Below are 20,559 nucleotides of genomic sequence, written 5' to 3' on the forward strand. Positions count from 1 at the left end.
ACACCTAAGGCGATACTATCCCTGGATGCTATGAAAGCATTTGACAGGTTGGAATGGTCGTTTCTATGGGCAGTATTGGAAAGGATGGGGTTAGGAAAAGGTTTCATTGATATGATTAAAGTACTATACAAGGACCCATCGGCCATGATTACAACAGGCACAATCATCTCCAAAATCTTTCCGGTATCACGCTCTGCCAGACAGGGTTGCCCTCTTAGTCCCGGACTATTCAATTTATCATTAGAGCCTTTAGCACAATATATAAGACAATCCCAATCCATAGAACCAATCGTAATCAAGGGCACACAACAAAAAATTAGTTTATATGCGGACGACGTAATATTGTTCATGCAAAACCCCAACACCACATTGCCTCATCTGCTCAAGTTGATTGAGAATTTTGGTGATTTATCGGGATTTAAGATAAATTGGCCGAAGTCGGCTTTCCTTCCACTTAACACCCCTGCAAAAAAAGATATAACCCTCCCAGGTGCGATACCGATGGTAAAACATTTCAGATGCTTGGGAGTGGAAATATTCCCCACCATAAGACAAACGGTGAAGCACAATTACACAAAAATACAGAACAAAATCAAGGACGACCTGGACAGGTGGGCAAAACTTAAAAACTCAGTACAGGCAAGGGTATCAATAGTTAAGATGGATGTATTACCAAGAATCAATTTCTTCAGCTCAATGCTTCCGTTACCTCCTCCAGAGGGCTACTGGAAAAGATTACAAACCTCCACATACAAATTTATTTGGAATAACAAACCACCTCGCATAAAAAGATCCACCGCACAGAGAAGTAAAGCAGACGGTGGCATGGCAGTCCCAGATTTTTTACAATATTTTAATGCCTTCACATTAAGACCATTGAAGAAGATATGGTTTGACCCCGAGGCTTTGGTATCTTGGAGAAAATTAGAAGAAAACATAGTAGCCCCACAGAGATTGAAAGACATAGCATACACTAAACTTTCAATCAAGCATTGTGAGCGAGAATTTGGCCCAATAATAACCCATGCAATCAGGACATGGCGGGAAACTCAAAGGAAATTTCCTAACAATCAAGTATGGCATAATCACACTCCCATATTCAATAACAATGCTCTCTTAATGGGAAAACGACCTATAAGATTCCCTGTATGGGAAGAAAGAGGCATACACTCATTAGGGGATATTTTTAATAACAAGGGCCTCTGTAGTTATGTCGAAATATGCATAAAGTTTAACCTCACCGAGTCCACATGGCTTTTTTACATACAGTTAAAACTTTGTATGAGATCTCACGGTGTTCCATTACACATACCAATTGAACACCACAGATACCACAAATTTTTCTATGACAGAAATACATTGGGAGGTTTTGTATCAGGTTTTTATTCACAATTACTAACGTCCTCGTACGAAACCCTTCAACTAGACAATGTCTGGAGGAGGGATATACCAGACCTGGAAAATGACTTTGATTGGCAAGGAGCCTGGGCAAATGTCCGACTTACATCAAGGAACCCGGATCATCAACAAATCAATCTGAACTATATTCACAGGACATACTTGACTCCTATAAGGCTGTGCAAAATGGGGCTTATACAAAACTCCAAATGCTCCCAATGTACAAATGGGGACGAAGGAACATTTATGCACATGTATTGGGACTGCCCACCAGTTAAGGCATTCTGGGAAGATGTGTCCCAACAATTATCAATACTCGTATTTTGGAATATACCTGTACACCCCGCGGTATTGCTATTGAATGATGTTTTTGAGTTTGCAGTGAACCCACAACTAAAAAGATTGGTTTTATCGGGTATCACAGTAGCTAAAAAACTGATTGCATCACGTTGGTTTCAACCGGAAAAAATGTGCCGGAAAGTGTGGTTTCTTACATATCTTGATGTGATATATCAAGAAATATCAACAGCAAGAATTCTAGGGCTCAATGAATCCAAAATGTTAATGTGGTTAGAAGTGGTGGAGAGAATAAAAGCTAGCCTATAATGGTGATGTCTGGTTAGGAGTGAGGGATAATGGAGGTACTATCCAAGAGGGGGTCCGGGAGGGGGGGATTTGAGCTGGAGCATATGTGTGTAGGGTTTTAGAAAATAGGTATTCGGGGTATATTATATACTAACATTTATATAATTGTAACTTCGCTGGATATACACGGTATACGGTTAAAATGTTATTATTGACTATTTTTGTTTTATCCTGTTTCTGTACTTGCATATATTTTAACCACCTTTACTGAAAGTTTCATTATACATTGTGTGTTGAGTACTGACTTTTAATAAGTTTTGTTTTGCAATAATAAAAAAAATTAAAAAAAAAAAAAAGATGCAACAGTACCGTCTACCTGTATGTCATGTTATGTCATATATGTTATGATGAATTGAAAATGGGGGACCCTGATGTAAACAAGACGAAAGTCTTTCTCTGGTCTGCATCCCTTTAACAATTGTGTGTATTGAGCTGTACTGTATTGTACCCATTCTGCAATCTGTTAATACAATTTTCAATCAATCAATCAAGGAGACGAAGTAGGGACTAGGGAGGTAAAATGGGAGACTATACGTGACAGTCGACCCGGAGATCTCATAACCGCTAGCAACGCTAATCACAACAACAACTAATGCTGCTAGATTAGTCACCTAGTGTGAGTTATATCATAGCCTACTTCACACACCAGGCAGGATCACTAAGGATCTACTACACGTGCAACTACACTACTCAGCCAGGAATCAGGACGGTGTAAATTCTCTTTCAATGCAAACAGCTCAGGAAGTTCTTCAGAATAATACATATTCTTAATATTGTTGTAGGCTGTTCAGTGCAAAGTCTGTGGGTGAATAGAATGAGATTTTCTGTTCAATAGCTAAAAGAGCCACCCTCTCCACCCCTCTGGCAATGCCACATGATTAAAACAAACCTGACAAAAAGGTCACTTTAAACTTAGGCTATGTTCACACTGCAGGCAGTGGCACGAATCAGATTTTCTTTGCTCAAATTTGCTCCCCTCCCTACTTCCCGCGTTAGCTTATTATTATTAGCTTATAATGTTGCACCAAGTTTACAGTTTTCTCTCTATTTTTCCTTTCTGTATGTGTTTCTTTAGCACTTCAATCCCATCAAATTTGAAAACAAACGTACTTGCATCGTCTGACCAAGAATCATATCCCATATCCAAATTAAAGAATCATAAAACTTAATGTTTCCAAATGCATCAGTTTCTTTGTCATTGGTCTCAACAGTATAGATTGCTGCTTAAAAGGGCAAAGCCACAATTTTGGATCCCTAGCCCCATTTCCTACTTAGACAAAGATTTTGTCGATCAATAAGAGTCCTTTCTCAGCACAATCCATGCGGTTCTTCATATTGGACACCCGCAGGTCCAGCTCTAATGTTAGTTAGCCGCTAAACTAATAAGATAAGACATTCCTTTATTGATCCCGTTGGGGAAAGTCGGGTATGGGCAGGGTAAATGGCTGCATTTATATAGCGTTGTTATCGTGCTTTACAATTTGTTCCTCACATTTTACCCATTCACTCACACATTCACACACCGACGGCGGAGGCGACCATGCAAGGTGCCAACCTGCTCATCGGGAGCAGATAGGGGTTCTGTTTCGTTAAGGGGCTCTGCTTGGCATCACTACTGCACTTCCTCGCGTACGTGCACGCGCACTGAATAAATTCCACAAATGTACCTTTAATACCAGTATTAGTCTGACCACACCCCTCATCAGCTTACCTTCATAAGCAGGTGTGTGGTCACCTGCTCTCCTCCTTCTCGCTTTCACCACAAGAAAGTGCCTCGGTAGTACCCCACTTGACGTGTTGTTAGTGGAGAAACATTTTTGTTTACAAGGAAGGAGATACGTTGACATCATATCTTTATTTTCTCTCTCACTATTTTCGAGAAAATACGGCGATATTGTCTTCGTACTGGAGTGTCTAGAAGATGATGATCATTCTAAAAACCCTCCACCGGTTTTTCGTATTGGGAGCACGCCGCTGCATGCTTCTCAACTGCAGTTCCTTGCTGTGTTTGTTGGGGTGAAACCTGTCAGGCCACAGCTGAACTGTCGGACATGCCGCTGTTGTGAGAAGCGGTGCGTTCCAGGTTGGGTGAGTAGTGTTTGCTGGCAGGCTCCACTTGTCTGTTAGTGCTATGGGGGCTACTTGACAATGTTTATGGAAACCGGCCCCAGGCTAGGGTCCTTTGTTCAGCCACCTAGGCGACAGAAGACCTTGGTCTGAAGACCATTATAGTTTTAACTAGTGGGCCGCGACCATTAACACTGGTGATCCCTGTGTGTTTTGGACGAGTGGATTCTCTCTGTCACCGTGTTAAGGCCCCGTCTTTCATATCCAAATGAGAGTATTCCTTCACGAGGGGATATGTGCATGGATGTGCGATAGCGGCAGATCCATGTTCAAAGTCAGCTACACAGGCCAGTTGGTATTGTGCTGATTCCGTCGGGTGTTGGTAAAATCACCGTTGTGAAGCGGTGTTGACATCTTGTTTTCTCTTTTCTCTTAAAAAGTGAGGAGAGGTTCAGAACGGCGGCCTGTCTGGGTGAGTGTTATGTCATTGTTACAGGTTCAGTTGATAGTTGCTTAGCTTACGGTTAGCCAGTCAGCTGTTAACTGCTGCGTTAGCCTGCTGGGATCGCTGCATGGCCTGCTCACAGCTGTTAGCTGCGGTGCTAGCATGTCGTGATCGCTAGGTAACGTTAGCTTGCTGCTATAGGCCATGGCCTGGCGCGGGGTAGCTTAGCTTCTTGCGCGCCGCCGTGAGCTCGCTTCTGATCGCGTGCGTCGTTAGCTCGGCGTCTCGCGAGCAGAAGCAGTGGCACCCGAACGGTTGGAGCGGCCGTTAGCTTGATGCTATTCTGTTGAACGTGCTTTGATTTTAACATGTTTTACACTCTTGACTACGACGTCATCCTTGACAGGGGATGTTTCGTCGACCCTGCCCTGAGCCAGGACGGCAAGGTTGCATCAACAAAGGACTGTAGTGCGGGTTGGAGCGGCGACGCTGCCCAGTTCGAACAACACAGGAGCGGCTGTGTTCCTACGGTGTCTGTGACTGCACTTCGCTGATCTACGTTCCGGGTAGGAACAGGTTTGACCAGACCTTATAACACGTTTTCTGGTTTTACTTTTCTAAATGTATTGTGAATAACGATGTTTTTCCCAAAACGTGTGTTGCTGCAATGCATTTGGGATACGGCGCGGGTTATGTGTGAGCTGTTTTTGTCACTGGCAGTTAGCTTCTCCGTGCAAATCGGGATGTAATGATCTGGTTGTTGTGTGAGAAACATCATGGTGTTTATATGTACCGTGTACTCACAACTAAGGTAACTAACCTATGAAGCTATGCTTGGTGACAAGTGAGTAAAAGAATGTTCTTTTCTCAGCCTGTGATGACAATGAACAGTGTGTTCACATATTAACAGGTTTTCCTGTTTTAACTGGCCGTATTGAGGGTAAAATAAGAGGATTGTGTTTCCCCCCGGTTCCCTGGGGACTTTTTCATCCTCCTATCAGACATGTTTGTGCACTAATTGTGTCTTTTGTGTGGTAGGGATGCGATGTAACTCTTAGCTTGATTGCTGAGGATGGTGCTAAATCAGCTGGAGAAACTTTATTTTCCTAAAAGAAAAAATGGTTTGGTCGCTGTCATGTGTGCTTAGCAAGGCCTGTGGCCGATACTAATCGAGAATGATGTATTCTCTCATTGTGAAAAACGGTGTTCCTCTGTTGAGTGTTTTTTGCCATTTTTTGTAGGTGATGATGGGTTGTGTGTGTCATGTGACCTACAACTGGGTTGGACTGGCCACAGAAGCACATGTGTATGTTGGACCGGGGCTCTTAGAGCCCTCTCTATTCTGTGTTTTTCCTAAAAATCAGATAGCAGGTTAGCTCATGCGCTGTGTGGAGCTGTCAAACGCTTCATAGAGCCGACTATGACTGTGTCATATTCTCTTTTTGTCATTACATCGTATCATGGGTGTGGGGTCATAAAGGGGTGAACTGGTAACCTTTCCTCTCCCCCTTGTTTCTGTCGGTCAGGGGTACACCCCCTGTCCTTCAAGGTTTCCGTCACGTGGCGGTTCGGCACGTTACGGGGGGGGGGGGGGGGGGGGGTTTCCTGGTCCCACGGCCTGGTATATTGGGCGTGTGCACCGCAGGAATTCCCCCGCCATAGAGTACGTCACCGTGCGCGTCTCTGTTGGTAGGACTTCCGTGTGCTGTTCAGGTCCATGTGATGGATCTGTTTCGGGGGGGTGGTCAGGGCTCCTCCTCACCAAGCGCCTATTCGGGCCTTCTGTGAGTTCGGACTCCTTCTTCCATGTGAGGGAGCCTCCATCAGAGTACAGAGCCTTCCTCCTCAGATTGTCAAAGTGAGTGGACCCTCTAGAAGGGTCCTATTCTATTGTATATGTATTCGATTCAATTCGATTATTGAGTGTGTATGGGTTCAGTGCCTCTTCCCCGGAGAGCCCTAAAACCAATTTTTTACATGGCTCAAGGTGCAATATATTCTTTTCAATCTGTACAGCTCGCGTGAGAAGTCTCTCTGGGGATCCCCGTCTCCTTCCTATGGGAGGGTGGTGGGATGTAAAAATGTGAAAAATTTGTACCCCGGCTGTGTAGACTGGGATACATACTGTTGATGCTTCCTTCTTTTCTATTCCAGAAGTGTTGGAGTTAGGGAGTGTCACACCCCTCTTGTCGTTCCCCTGGGCGCCTTGGGGATTCAATGACAGGTCTAAATAGCCTGTTCATTGATGGGGGTGTGTCCCGACGCACGTATAGTGCTAGCTCGCTGTAAACAGGCGATTGACTGGCACGCCTTGGTTGCTTGTGGTTGAAACAGCGTTTTTATAAAGCAACTGAGATGGGGGTTTTTCCTCTTCCGACGACCAAGTCCCACGACCTGGGTTGGTTTTTCGACGGATTCTCGTTCATGTCTGGGGGTTGATGACGGAATGGATCTGAACGTATGTAGAGGGGTCTCACGCCCTTGGGGTGGGCCACCAGGCGCGGTTCGGCCGAACGTCTGGGTGGCGCCTTCTTTTTCATGTTAAGATCGACACGCATATCTGCCCTTTCTCCTGGAGTTGGCAGGTCGGCGTGGTTAGGGCACGGGACTGGTTCTGGTCACGCTGGACCGGATCAGTTGAACCCGTTGTCCGCCGGGGATGCAGATCTGCTGTTCTGGTACCCTGAGGGACTTGGGCTTTTTTCAGGGGGAAAAATGCCAGGTCGGTCCGGGTGTCACAGGGTTAAGCGCTATGGAGACCCTGGTTGGGTACGTTTTTACTCAGCACTGTCGTAATGGCTTACGGCCATGCCAACCTGTACACGCTCGATCTCGTCGGATCTCGGCCGCTACACAGGTTGGTCCTGGTTAGTACTTGGTTGGGAGACCGCCTGGGAATACCAAGTACGGTGTGCTTAGGGGCTGGTTCTCCATTATTATTTTTCGCTCCTCTCTCACGCATGGCGAAGAGGGGCCTGTTGGGGGTGGTCTTTGACCTCCTCTGGTGACCCTGTGCTTCCCGTACCGCCAGGCCCGGTCCGAGGTAATGTTCGTCGACCCGTAGGCCTGGGTTAACCCTTTTTTGGAAACGGAGACACTTGTACTGCGGTATAGCCGGTGTATACCCGCAGGTGTGTTTTGGAGTTTTTTCTTGAGGGGTTATAGGAACAACCACCGCATTGGGTAACACCAAGGTGGTTGATTCCCTGGTGTGTTGGAGCAGTGTCAACTCCCGGGTTACCCGGTTGAGGGTGCCCCTGCACGTTCATGACGTCTGCCAATCGTGTCAGCCTTCTCTGCCTCAACCCCTCTGGGTGGGGGTTTTTAAATGGAGGCTTGGTCATGCAACAACGCCAGCATACGCCCCTTCCGCCGGGGCAGCTGTGTTCAGCTGTCCCCTCTGGCGCCTGTCTCGTCCGCAGTCTCCAGGCTAGGGTTGACAGCCTGTTGCCTGGTTTTTCCCCGGTGCGCTGCCTGCTTCCGTTGGTTAACCTTTTTTGTGTGCTTACGGCCATGCTGACTGCCTGTTCTGCAGGCGGTGTACTATTGGGGGGACAGGGCCCGCTCGGCTTACGGCCGTACCGACCTGAACACGCCCGATCTCGTCCGATCTCGGAAGCTATGCAGGTTCTGGCCTGGTTAGTACTTGGTTGGGTTACCGCCTGGGAATGCCAGGTGCAGTAACTGAGGGGCCTTTGTCCGAATACGCTGGCGATGTGGGGGGCGGGGCACTACGTGCCCACCTGGTGGGGTCTTGATGCTGGCATCATGGACTTCTCCGGGCCCCCATTCCAGGGAGTCCAGTCCTTTTGGTGGGTCTGGGTCTTCCTTCGCGCTCCGCTGCTACGGCCTTGCCACGGGGTTGGGTTTGCCCTTGACCCCGTGATTCTGGGGGCAGTAACGAGGTTGTTCCTCCGTTCGTTCCCGGGTGGCATGCGGGTTGTGCGTGTGTGTAGTCGTGGGGTCAAGCCGCGGTCTGCTCACCCTGTGCGTTGAGTTGCTTGAGTGCCTCTTCGCACGGTCGGGTCCGTCGCCTTCCCGTGAAGCCCCTAATAGGGGGGATACCCTCCATAAGGGGGGGTCGGGGGGGCTCGGCCCTCCCTGTTCTGATGGTTTTGGGGGGCTGTCAGCGGGGTGTATTTGTCAGCCAGCGGCTCCGCTTGGCCTCCCCTTGTGCAGTAGTGATGCCTATAGTGTTATGGCTATAACCAAGTTCTGTTAGTTAGGGGTGACGCTTGGCATCAGACGGCCGCTGCAGCCCTTGACCTCACCTTGTGGTGAAAGCTTGGGAAGGAGGAGAGCAGGTGACCACACACCTGCTTATGAAGGTAAGCTGATGAGGGGTGTGGTCAGACTAATACTGGTATTAAAGGTACATTTGTGGAATTTATTCAGTGCGCGTGCACGTACGCGAGGAAGTGCAGTAGTGATGCCAAGCGTCACCCCTAACTAACAGAACTTGGTTATAGCCATAACCTAACGTTAAGTGTCTTGCTCAAGGACACTTTGACACGCTGCCCGGGAGCGGGAATCGAACCTGGAACCTACAGATTACCAGATGACTGCTCTACCTCCCAAGCCACTCTCGCCCCCAGGGTAATAGGGAGGTGTAGTCTGACGTCACTGGTTGTTAACCACTACACCTCCCTATAGCAGAAAGACATAAATATAGGCAATAAAATTAAATATGATTATAAAAATACAAGAACACTTATGAGGAAATAATTATGTCTCCCTAACTGGCATGATATACGTCATACGTTGTAGTCCAAGCAGGTCTTGGTGGTTAGGAGTCAGACATTCCTAATAGTTCTTGAGTTCTGCAGCAGTTAGTCCTCCAGCTGCTGGCAGTGGTCCACGGTTGTGGAGCATGGACTCCACAAGACTCAATGCAAAGTTAATGGAGCCACTTTCCAGTCTGTACAAGCCTGGAAATAAATGCTACTTTGGATGAAGTGTATGGAGGAGGTTTCTGTGTTTATTTCAGGGCTTGTCCATACTGGAGCGTGGCTCCATTGACTGATTCGTTTTCTGAACAAGTTAGTAGTAGAACAGCATGGATTGTGCTGAGAAAGGACTACCAATCTACAACATCATTGTAAGTCGGAAATATTAAATTCTGAATTTAAAAGATGATTGACAAAGTGAGGCGTAGGAACATAACAGTCACAGAAAACCTAACCATAGTTGGGCAGGTAGGCTTAGTGACCTTATAATATAACAAGATAAGAAAGGAAACTGTATACAGTAATTTTATTTTGCAATCATGTAGCCCATTTCTGGATGTCTGCATCTTTGATTACACTGTTTACCCTGCTCATATGCTTATATTCAGAGTTAATTATATTGTTTACTGCTTATTAGGGCTGACCTAATTATAATTTTTTTATTTAATTTTTTTATCTTATGTTGTGGGACTTGTACAGTACTTTGGTAAACGTTGTTGTTTTTAAATGTGCTCTATAAATGAAGTGGATTGGATTAATTAATTAAGTAGCCCCTTTCGTGACTGTGACGCAGCCAACAAGGTTTCACTCGGCTGCGCTGCCTGGGTGCAGTGGGGCTGCTCTCACAGCCAACGACATGACATTACATAATTATGTTGCAACCTTCGTCTATCAAGCAAACAATTATATTATATTTAATTTATAATTATATCAGACAATGCACCTACAAAAGCAGATGATTACAATTAAATTAGCCAACTTGGTAACACATTAGTCATAGCAGCATAGGCATAGCCTTATTAACGTTTTGTGTGGCGTCGCCATCGTGTACAACGATACTTACGTTTTTTAGGTGATTTGACAAAGTTGTTGTAGAGTTGTGATATGCCATTTTCTTCTGGCATATCTGGCACTCGGCTTTTTGGGCATCGTCTTTGCATATTTTAAAGTGTAACCACACGTCTGATGACTTCTTCGTCGACATGTCTGCTGCACATGTCCTTGTTGTTTTCAACACAGATAATCTCCACGTGCTTGTTGTAGAGAGGTGGAGTCGAGGCGCCGCTTACTTTCGTTTCATTGGAATGGAGGCGGGAAGGCGCCGCTTACTTTCGTTTCATTGGAATGGAGGCGCAGCAAGATTTGAGGCAAAAAAAAAAACTTCGCCAAAAAGCTTGTGCCATCGAACGAAGCTTCAAAGTATTTAAGACAGCCCTACTGCTTATTTGAACCCCCCCCGCACTAGGCTCAAAAAGAGAGGCGATCGCTCTTTCAAGGCAGTGGCCCCCAAGCTGTGGAACCAGCTACCCCTGGAGATCCGATCTGCCCCCTCGCTGGAGACATTTAAGGCCTGACTAAAAACCCACTTTGACTCCCTAGCCTTCAATAAACCCTGATTTCCCCACACCCTAACTCACACACTCCCATGCAATTTTATCCTGCCCCCTCCCCCTTGTATCTCTTCTTGTCCCCTGTGTGCTATATTGTACTTTGTGCTTCCCTATCCGTGTGTTGGCCTACTGTTGTCCTATTCTCTGAATGTACTGTCTTGTCCTGCTGTGCATTTTTGTATTTTATATTATGACATTTTATGCTTTGATTGTACAGCACTTTGGTTGGCTCTTGAGTTCTTAAACGTGCTTTATAAATAAATGACTTGACTTAAAAATAAATTACTACTATAATTTTACTCCCCTCCCCTCTCCCCTCCCCATGTTGCTACGATGCCTGCATTTCCCCAAGGGGGAAGCTACATGAACCATTCATCTAGAAGTCCAAACTGTAAACTAGAATCTACATCTCCAAATCCAAGATGAAAGGTTGACTACAATTTGGCAAGTAAGGCTACTAGGTCATACTGTATAAATATATAAATCACATATGATCATGGTGGTTGGAGGTGGTTGAGAGAGGTAACCATTCAATACTATGGACAATACTATGGAATACCCAGGACATCCCTGACTAGTCTATCCCATCTATTAACAACCCATCTCATGTTTGTCAGAGAGAAGCAACAGTTGTGATTGGAGGATCGAGAAAAGAGGGCAGGGCTTAAGCTAGGCCATAGGTCACTAACAAATAAACACTAGTTTCAAAAAGACATTCTTAATTGATTGAACCGAAAGTGAATTGACACAATGAGTGCTCCCAACAACAGCACTAATGGTTGGTTTAGCCTAATAGGCGTCCGCTAATCCTAATCCTACAAGGCTATACTAGAAACACTAGCTCGCCACCGTACCTGTGCTACCTCTCCGGTAACGTTCTCTGTGTGCATCAGGCTGATAACGATCCCCAGTCCTGTGACTACATCTCCTTGTAGGTCTGCTTCTGCTGCCTGCACCCTCATGTAGTGCCAAGAAAATAAACACCTTCAAATCAACTAAACTGACCTACCTCAAACCCCCTGCTCTCTTTTCATGATCCACCCATCACAACTGTTGCTTCCTGATTGGTGGATCAAGAAAAGAGGGTTTGAGATAGGTCAATAGAATAGACACGTCAGTCAGTCAGTCAACTATATCAGCAGTGGAAATAGAAGGGGTCTGCACCCGGGCCCCTGTGATGTTGGGGGGGGGGGGGGGGCCCAAAGAGAGGCCCCTGCCAAGAGAAAATACCCATACAGTAACATAGAACGGTTACAGCACTAACATTTTATATTTATACCTGTATCACTGTACATAATACTACAACTCTGTACATACATCCGATTAGCACTATTACTCAGTAGTACTCATTTATATATTTTATACACAGTTTAATCACCTGTACAGTGTATATTACTATCGCACTTTACTGCTACATTTGCACTCTGGTTGGATGCCAAACTTCTTTTTTGTGCTTTATGATGACAATACATTTGAATCTAATCTAATCACTTACCTCCAGCGTTCCGTAGAGAACGGACGGAACCGCATTTAATAAATAAACTCACCATCCATCACACACCCGTGTAAACAGAGTAGGAGGACAAGACCGCATACATGAATAAGATCTATGGTTGACCGCGAAACAACAAGTAACCGAGACGGACCTTTTCTACAGGCTATCCAAGAGTTATTTCGGAGACCGTACCAGAGAGGGGGGCAGGTTACAGTATGGATAAGTAATATGGGTTAAGTTACAATGCTAACATGCTGGATACGATTTCTCTTAAGAGTGTAGAGTGAACTTTAGGCCGGGAAGCCGCCCAAACTGTCCACTAGGACACGGCTTTGTGTTCAAAAGGGCCCCGGATATTTGTGTAGCGGCCCGGCTCGCGTTTCAAACCTCCACTTCCTTCCCCAGAGACTAACTAAGGTTGCCCTCGTTTTCAACTGGGTCGAGATTATAAGTAATAAACATCAATAATTAAAACAGATGAATATAACCCATATAACACATACAATAATGCTGTATATACCGTGTATATATATTTATTCTTACAGTATATATATATATATCCACATCTGTCTGTACATACCTGCATATAATCCTTTTTATACATCTGTAGATACTATATCTATCTGTACATATCTCTTACCTACTCTTAGCTGGCCACTAACTTATATATATTATACACAGTTTAATCACCTGTATGTTGTATATTACTATTGCACTTTACTGTTACATTGGCACTCTGGTTGGATGCCAAACTTATTTCCATTGAATGTACTTGTGTTGTATAATGACAATACCTTTTAATCTAATCTAATAAAAGTAATATATTTTTTTTATCTTAAAAGTAAAACAATTTCAATAAAATGTGGCATGCATTATTATTATTATATTATTATTATTATTATTATTATTATATCTGTGTCTCAGAGTTAAACCCAGCAACACCTGACCTTCGCACATGGGGTTCAGAATGCGTGGCGTTTCGCTGGTCGGTGAGGAAAGCCCAGTGCTGATCTGGGTGCAGTTGAAACAGAGAGGGTGAGAGTGAGCAGCCCTAACGCAGCCAGCCTGATTGAGCCGTGTGTGAAACCCTGTTGTTTGACGCTACATTTTCAGAGACTCACCTCCACAGCGTTGTAGGCTTCTAGGAACATGTCCCTACTGCTGACGCTGCAGTAGAAGCAGCCCATTGTCATGTAGAGGCAGAAGGAGAAGAAGTAACGGTGGTTGAAATGGCCAACGCAGTTGTTCAGCCAGGCTACAAACACACACGTTAAGGCCAATATGTACATGGAGCAGAGGGGAAGAAAAAATACCCTGCCTTAACAAGTATTTTAAAGATGCAATGTGTAGGATCTTTCGGGAGTTTGAATTTTGGACACACTGACTCAGTCTACTGTGAAGGAATGACCAACACACTTCTCTCTCTCGCACACGTCTCGCGCCCTTCTCTCCTAACGCACACACACAGACGTCATTCATACACCATCTCTCCCCCTCTATCTCTCTCTTTCTATCACACATGCAGACACACACACACACAGACGTCATTCATACACATCTCTCCCCCTCCATCTCTCTCTATCACAGACACAAAGAAATCACTCATATCCCCACTCTCTCTCTCTCTTGATGTCTGTTTTTCACTCACTGTATCTCTCCTCTCTTTTTCACTCATATCTCTCTCCCCTCTCTTTTTCACTCATATCTCTCTCCCCTCTCCATTTCACTCATATCCCCCCTTCTCTCCATTTCACTCATATCTCTCTCCCCTCATCTCTCTTTTTACACATATCTCTCCTCTCTTTTTCACTCATATCTCTCCCCTCTCTTTTTCACTCATCTCTCCCCCCTCTCTTTTTCATTCCTATCTCTCCCCTCATCCCCCCCCCCCTCTTTTTCACTCATATCTCTCTCCCCCCTCTTTTTCACTCATATCTCTCACACGTGCGTGTCAGATACGCACAGCCTTCACCCATATCTCCACCTCATTCCCAGTCGTATCCAACTCTACTTTATTATCCATATCTCTGTGTACATCCTATCTGTAACTCATTCTGTACATCAGCGCTCCACTTGTTGTATCTACCATCACGTATAAATACTTTATTAGCTCACCCTTCTATAAAGGTCTAGGCTATAGCTCCGCTGCTGTAAGCTAGGTCTCTATAGAGGTCTAGGCTATAGCTCCGCTGCTGTAAGCTAGGTCTCTATAGAGGTCTAGGCTATAGCTCCACTGCTGTAAGCTAGGTCTCTATAGAGGTCTAGGCTATAGCTCCACTGCTGTAAGCTAGGTCTCTATAGAGGTCTAGGCTATAGCTCCACTGCTGTAAACTGGGTCTCTATAGAGGTCTAGGCTATAGCTCCACTGCTGTAAGCTAGGTCTCTATAGAGGTCTAGGCTATAGCTCCACTGCTGTAAACTGGGTCTCTATAGAGGTCTAGGCTATAGCTCCACTGCTGTAAGCTAGGTCTCTATAGAGGTCTAGGCTATAGCTCCACTGCTGTAAGCTAGGTCTCTATAGAGGTCTAGGCTATAGCTCCACTGCTGTAAGCTAGGTCTCTATAGAGGTCTAGGCTATAGCTCCACTGCTGTAAACTGGGTCTCTATAGAGGTCTAGGCTATAGCTCCACTGCTGTAAGCTAGGTCTCTATAGAGGTCTAGGCTATAGCTCCACTGCTGTAAACTGGGTCTCTATAGAGGTCTAGGCTATAGCTCCACTGCTGTAAGCTAGGTCTCTATAGAGGTCTAGGCTATAGCCTCACTGCTGTAAACTGGGTCTCTCCGTGTCTCAACGTGTCCTTCTGTCGGTAAACTCTACCCTTACCCCTTTCACTACCACACTACAGAAGGTTAACCCTTTACTAGTGTGATAGTAAAGGGTTAACATTCTGTAATGTGGTAGTGAAATGGTTAACCTGCTGTCGTGTGGCAGTGAAAGGGTTAACATTCTGTCTTGTCACAGTGAAAGGGTTAACATTATGTCTTGTCACAGTAAAAGGGTTAAAGGAAAACTCCAACATTTTGGGAAATTAGCTTACCGGTATTTGCCATCTACCCTGGAGTTAGACAAGAAGATACATACCTTTTTTCTTCTCTGTGCATGCAGTAGGAGTAGGAAGAGGCGCACCGTTAGGCTAGCTTAGCGTCAGTCACTGGAAGTAGGTTCCTCCATTAGCCTAGTTCCCAACGTCTTCCTACTCCTACTGCATGCACAGAGAAGAAAAAGGTATGCATCTTCTTGTCTAACTCCAGGGTTCCCAAAATGTTGGAGTGTTAAGATACATACCTTTTTCTTCTCTGTGCATGCAGTAGGAGTAGGAAGACGCGCACCGTTTGCATGTTCTCCCGGTGCTCGCAAGGGTGCAACTCGACTACGTTGCAATGTGTGCAATGAATAAAGACTTCTTCAAAAGTCCAGTTTAATGTAATCTAGTAGTTGTTTAGTGGTTAGTCTACATCAGACCTGGGCATTGTACGGCCCGCGGGCCGGGATGATTCTGACCGGCCCGCGAAAGATTACATGATAATTAAAAAAAGAAAAAAAAATTAACTTTTTTCTTTTCATGTCAACGTTCACACGCACAATATACGCTTAGGAGACATGCTCAGAAGATGTTGGTTCTCTTTGGATCCACCTACATATGTGAACAGACATTCTCAGTCATGACGTTTACCAAGTCCAGGTACAGATCCTCTCTCACTGATGAACATCTGGCAGCTGTGCTTCGCATCTCCACCTCAGACATGCAACCTGACTTTGATGGACTTGTTAAAGCTCAACAGAGACTGGATTTCTCACACTGAATGAAAAAAAAAATAACTGAAGAACACTCAAATGTGGAAATATAACAAGTGAAATGGGACACTTGATATTTTTTTTTCTTTTTTTTGCACAGTTCTGAAAACATTAAATGTTTAATATAGGCATGTAAAGTAAAAAAGGCTACAAAACTGGGACACTTTTCTTTACACAGTTCAGTGACATGTCTTGTTTATTTTTGCTATAAGATTATGTGATGTCTTTAGAAAGCTAAGAAAATCCTTGTTTCAATAGTATATGAAACTCAAAATGCCCTTTGTTATTAACACTTTGAGTGCCACGCCGGGTTTTCCTTTTTACCCCCTGAATGCCACCATCGGCGCCAATGTTAACCTTAATATCGCCTAATCTATGTTTTAAATGATGGCTATGTGTCTAATCTGCCCATCGCATTATCAAGGACTATTTTCCAGTCAGTGCTGTCAAGGCAGATTGGTTTTTTATCGCGTCATTTCCGTTTCAGAGCATTTAGAAAAGCACCCGTTTTGAGATAAAAAACAGCCCATTCTGGACCATTCTATGAAAATCGTCTTTTACTGGAATATTCCACAACGTTGATATTCGTCGGCCTTTTTATTAATCGTTTTCAAATAAACGCTAGATGATCAATATTATACGTGCACGCAAGCACATTCGGGCCGCGCACGGATAATCGCCGCGTTGATTTCCTCTTGGACTTTTACAGTGAAACCGAAAGAGCCCATTTCACAAAACAGCTTATAACTTCATCAAAATTAGTCTGATTATCCTAACACTGATAACATAGAGTCCTTACCTGACATCAGATGGTATCCAACTGGTATATTCCAATTCCTGATCACCATTCGAAAAAATCGATAAGTGTATAGATCCAACGCGATACAGTAGAACTCCATGATCAGCGGGGCTCAGAGGCTCCAGAATGAACTGTGGTAACCCCGGCTGGATCAGTGGACTGGAAAATGTGGAGTACCGGATTTTTTCCCCCATCCATTTTCATTGAGTCCATTCCAAAATCCCTTATGTCATCTGGGAGACGATAGGGGGCGCTTTTTTCCACATATGATCTCCGGCGGTGCTCGTGTATACTCGGGTAGGCTCGCGTGATGCAATATGATTTCAGATCGCTAAAAAAAAATTATAATAATTCCGAGAAATCTTGTGAGTGGCTTTCAACCACATAAAAATAAACCAGAGATATCTCGTGTGTGGCAGTTAACACTTTGGGTGCCGGGAGCCGTCTTTAGACGTCTTTGCTGGCCATGCTAAAGTTGCCGGGGGACGCTGTACGTCGTCTTTATATCAATATTTCAAAAATCTGCGATCGGATTCATAATGTCCCTCCGCTGGCCTGAGATCCACCAGCAGGACCCACTGAGCTCTCTGGCGGTTCAGGAGCGCCATCTGGTGGCCGATCGGCGCAAGCGCTTAACAGGAAGCGCACTAGAGGTTTTGCTAGACGTCCGTATTGCTTCCGGCCACTCGGTACATGTCCCGTGACTCTAGCTCGTCACTCTACATAGCGATCGATTGCCAATAACTCGATAAACAACATGATTTGGACGTATATACCATTATACAAGCTGGAGATGGACCGGGTAATAATATATCCCATAATGATAAAATTTCTACTCGACGATGATCGCCCAACGGCGCGCGGAGACTGGGGTGAGTTTCAGCGTGTAACGTTACCGTCTTCGATAATAACTGATATTATCAACATTTGACCCACATTAGATGATTGGTATAACGCTGCCCACGGAATTATAAACGCCCCCTCGCCCATCCGGTCAACATCAGATGACGTGTAGTAACTTCTAGAAGTACGTCTAGTTGGAATTTTTTATATCGCGCTGATTGCCATCAAACTGTATTTCATCATCAATATAATGCATTTGGGGCTATATATCACGTTCTGGAGAAAGCTGCAGAAAGAGATGAAAACATACTTATACATTAGACCATACTTTACTATGAATATGTGAATGAAAAAGTTTAACGTTGCTACACAATGAACAATACATATAGGACTTTGAATGGGCCCTAATAATGGCAATGTAGCAATAGAATTTAAAAAGTTATAGCCCTGCAAAGAAGGGGACTTTCTCCATAGACAAATAGCGCTGGCAATCTATGGTATATCATTAATTTAACCTTAGGCAACCAAAGTGTTAAAGTGTTAATGTTTCACATTTTGTTTATCATTTTGGAAATAAATTCTATTTGAATAAATGATATTTTTGAAAGCTAACCTCACCTTTTAATTGCCAAATAATAACATACACTCTTACCAGGGGTCAAAACAATGCAATTTACTGCTTTTTATATAGAAATAAAATGTATATTATGCATAATTGAGTTTGGAATTTTGGCCCGGCCCCCCAACATATTTTCAGTTGCTCATTCGGCCCCCTGGGAAAAATAATTGCCCACCCCTGGTCTACATGGTCCTCCTTGCCGGACTCTACAAGTGCTTATTCTGATTGGTTAGAAGGGAGCGGCTCGCTGTGTGACTTTAGAATGGAATCGCTCTGCTCTGCTGCTACACTGGTCAGTACAAGATTAACTGACTTGTTAAGATGGAGATTCCCTTCTTAAAGGGGACATGCATCACTATTTGGGCAACTTTACACAATTCCTGTGAGTCTATTGAACACATCTGTAAGTAATTTTTTTCAAATAAATTCATTGTTTTATATTTCTAATGAAGTACCCAAAAGCCTCATTTTCCAGCCTCAGGATTTCAGGCTATTTTTGGATGGGCTCCGCCCATAAGCGCTTTGAGTGAGAGTCACCCACAGTCTGCGACTGGCAGACAGATAGAGAGAGAGAGAGAGAGGGGAGAGGGAGGGAGAGAGGGACACGGAGCATAAAGTTATCTCTCCACTGCTTCCCCCGTGCGGTCCAGGTTGTGTGTGTAAATGCGTGTGTTTGTGTTTCACACACTCCTGCACCGCGGTCCCTCCCTCTCTCTACCAGGTCTCTCTCTCTCTCTCTCTCTCTCTCTCTCTCTCTCTCGCTCTGTTTGAGGAAGTGAAGATATTTCCACTGGCTCTGCTGTCGCTGTCAACCATAGAGGGGGTGTTAGTTATGCAAATCAGTACCCTATTCACGTCAGCAATACCGTCAAATCAGAACAGCTTAGTTGAGTGAGGGAAGATCTCGTGATCTAGACTGATGAGTCAATATGGTAATTAGAGACACTAATACTAACTGATACTAACCCCTATTGCTATAAAACAATGTTAAATACTGAAAAAAGCCATTTATAATGCATGTCCCCTTTAAGATGGACATCTTATTGCAGTGGCTGCACATGGGTGTGGATGTGATGAGAGTTGAAAGGATACGACAGTGGTGGTCCATCTTCAGAATGCACCTGCAATGTAAACAGGAAGTATTTTAACCCTTCAATGACCGGCTACATAGAGAAACCATGGGTGAACGTGAGGATATGATTCATTGAAGTAGTGTTGTCGTCTTACGTGCTGCAGATACTACAGTGGTGGGTCCTGGCCGGTTTAGGAACAATACACTTCTTGCAGAAGGATACCGAGGGGACGTCAGCTTTCTCCTGCAGAAAAAAGCAAGGACATTTGAACCCTTGCACTGAAGAACCTTATAACTCAGTTTTAAAATTATTTGGACAGCCCAAGTATTTGCAGTTTTAAAGTCATTCCAAATCATTTGGAGTGTGAATGTGATTAATCACGAGAAAGTACTCAGCCTCTAATGTCTTTAACTATGAATGAACACAACACTCTAATGTACCATCTTTAGATAATAAAGTACTCAACCTCGTTACAAGTTCTGTACAAACTCTTGCAGCTAAGGGTAAGTGGGGGCGACAGTGGCTCAGGAGGTAGAGCAGTCGTCTGGTAATCAGAAGGTTCCCGGTTCGATTCCCAGGCAGTGTGTCAAAGTGTCCTTGAGCAAGACACTTAACCGCTAATTACTCTTGATGAGCAGGTTGGCACCTTGCATGGTTGCCTCCGCCGTCGTGTGACACATACCGCAGGTCAATTATGATAACACATGAATGCAAGTTGTCTATCTTATGATTATTGTCTAGTTTATAGTGTTTTATACTCATTTTATGTTTACTTTATGCAGTTTTTATTTTGTGAATTCTCTGCTCATTTTATGTGAATTATCTGCTCATTTTATGTAAATTCACTGCTCATTTTATCCCTGTCTATATTTATACCAATGCTATGCTCATTTTATGCCTATATCTATTTTATGTCAATTATGTCTACATTACTGCTGTAAAGCACTTTGGGCTGCAATTCTTGTATGAAAGGTGCTATAAAAGTTTATTATTATTATTATTATTATTATTATTATTATTATAATAATAATAATAATAATAA

The 20,559-nt window shown here is 44.3% G+C and overlaps 1 protein-coding gene across 3 annotated transcripts in view; it reads right to left on the reverse strand.

The window, feature by feature from the left end:
* The window catches only part of zdhhc16b (zDHHC palmitoyltransferase 16b), a gene marked incomplete at its 5' end in the record, with an annotated part of 58,067 nt that overhangs the window by 11,680 nt on the left and 25,828 nt on the right, over positions 1 to 20,559 (reverse strand). For all 3 annotated transcript variants that reach the window (XM_084322678.1, XM_084322677.1, XM_084322676.1), the window contains 3 exons: positions 13,509 to 13,642; positions 19,537 to 19,565; positions 19,672 to 19,760. In XM_084322678.1, coding sequence (XP_084178804.1) covers positions 13,509 to 13,642; positions 19,537 to 19,565; positions 19,672 to 19,760 — 252 coding nt within the window. The remainder of the gene's footprint in view (positions 1 to 13,508; positions 13,643 to 19,536; positions 19,566 to 19,671; positions 19,761 to 20,559) is intronic.

This window comes from Notolepis coatsorum, assembly GCF_963971535.1.
Source record: "Notolepis coatsorum genome assembly, chromosome: 10".
Classification (NCBI taxonomy): domain Eukaryota; kingdom Metazoa; phylum Chordata; class Actinopteri; order Aulopiformes; family Paralepididae; genus Notolepis; species Notolepis coatsorum.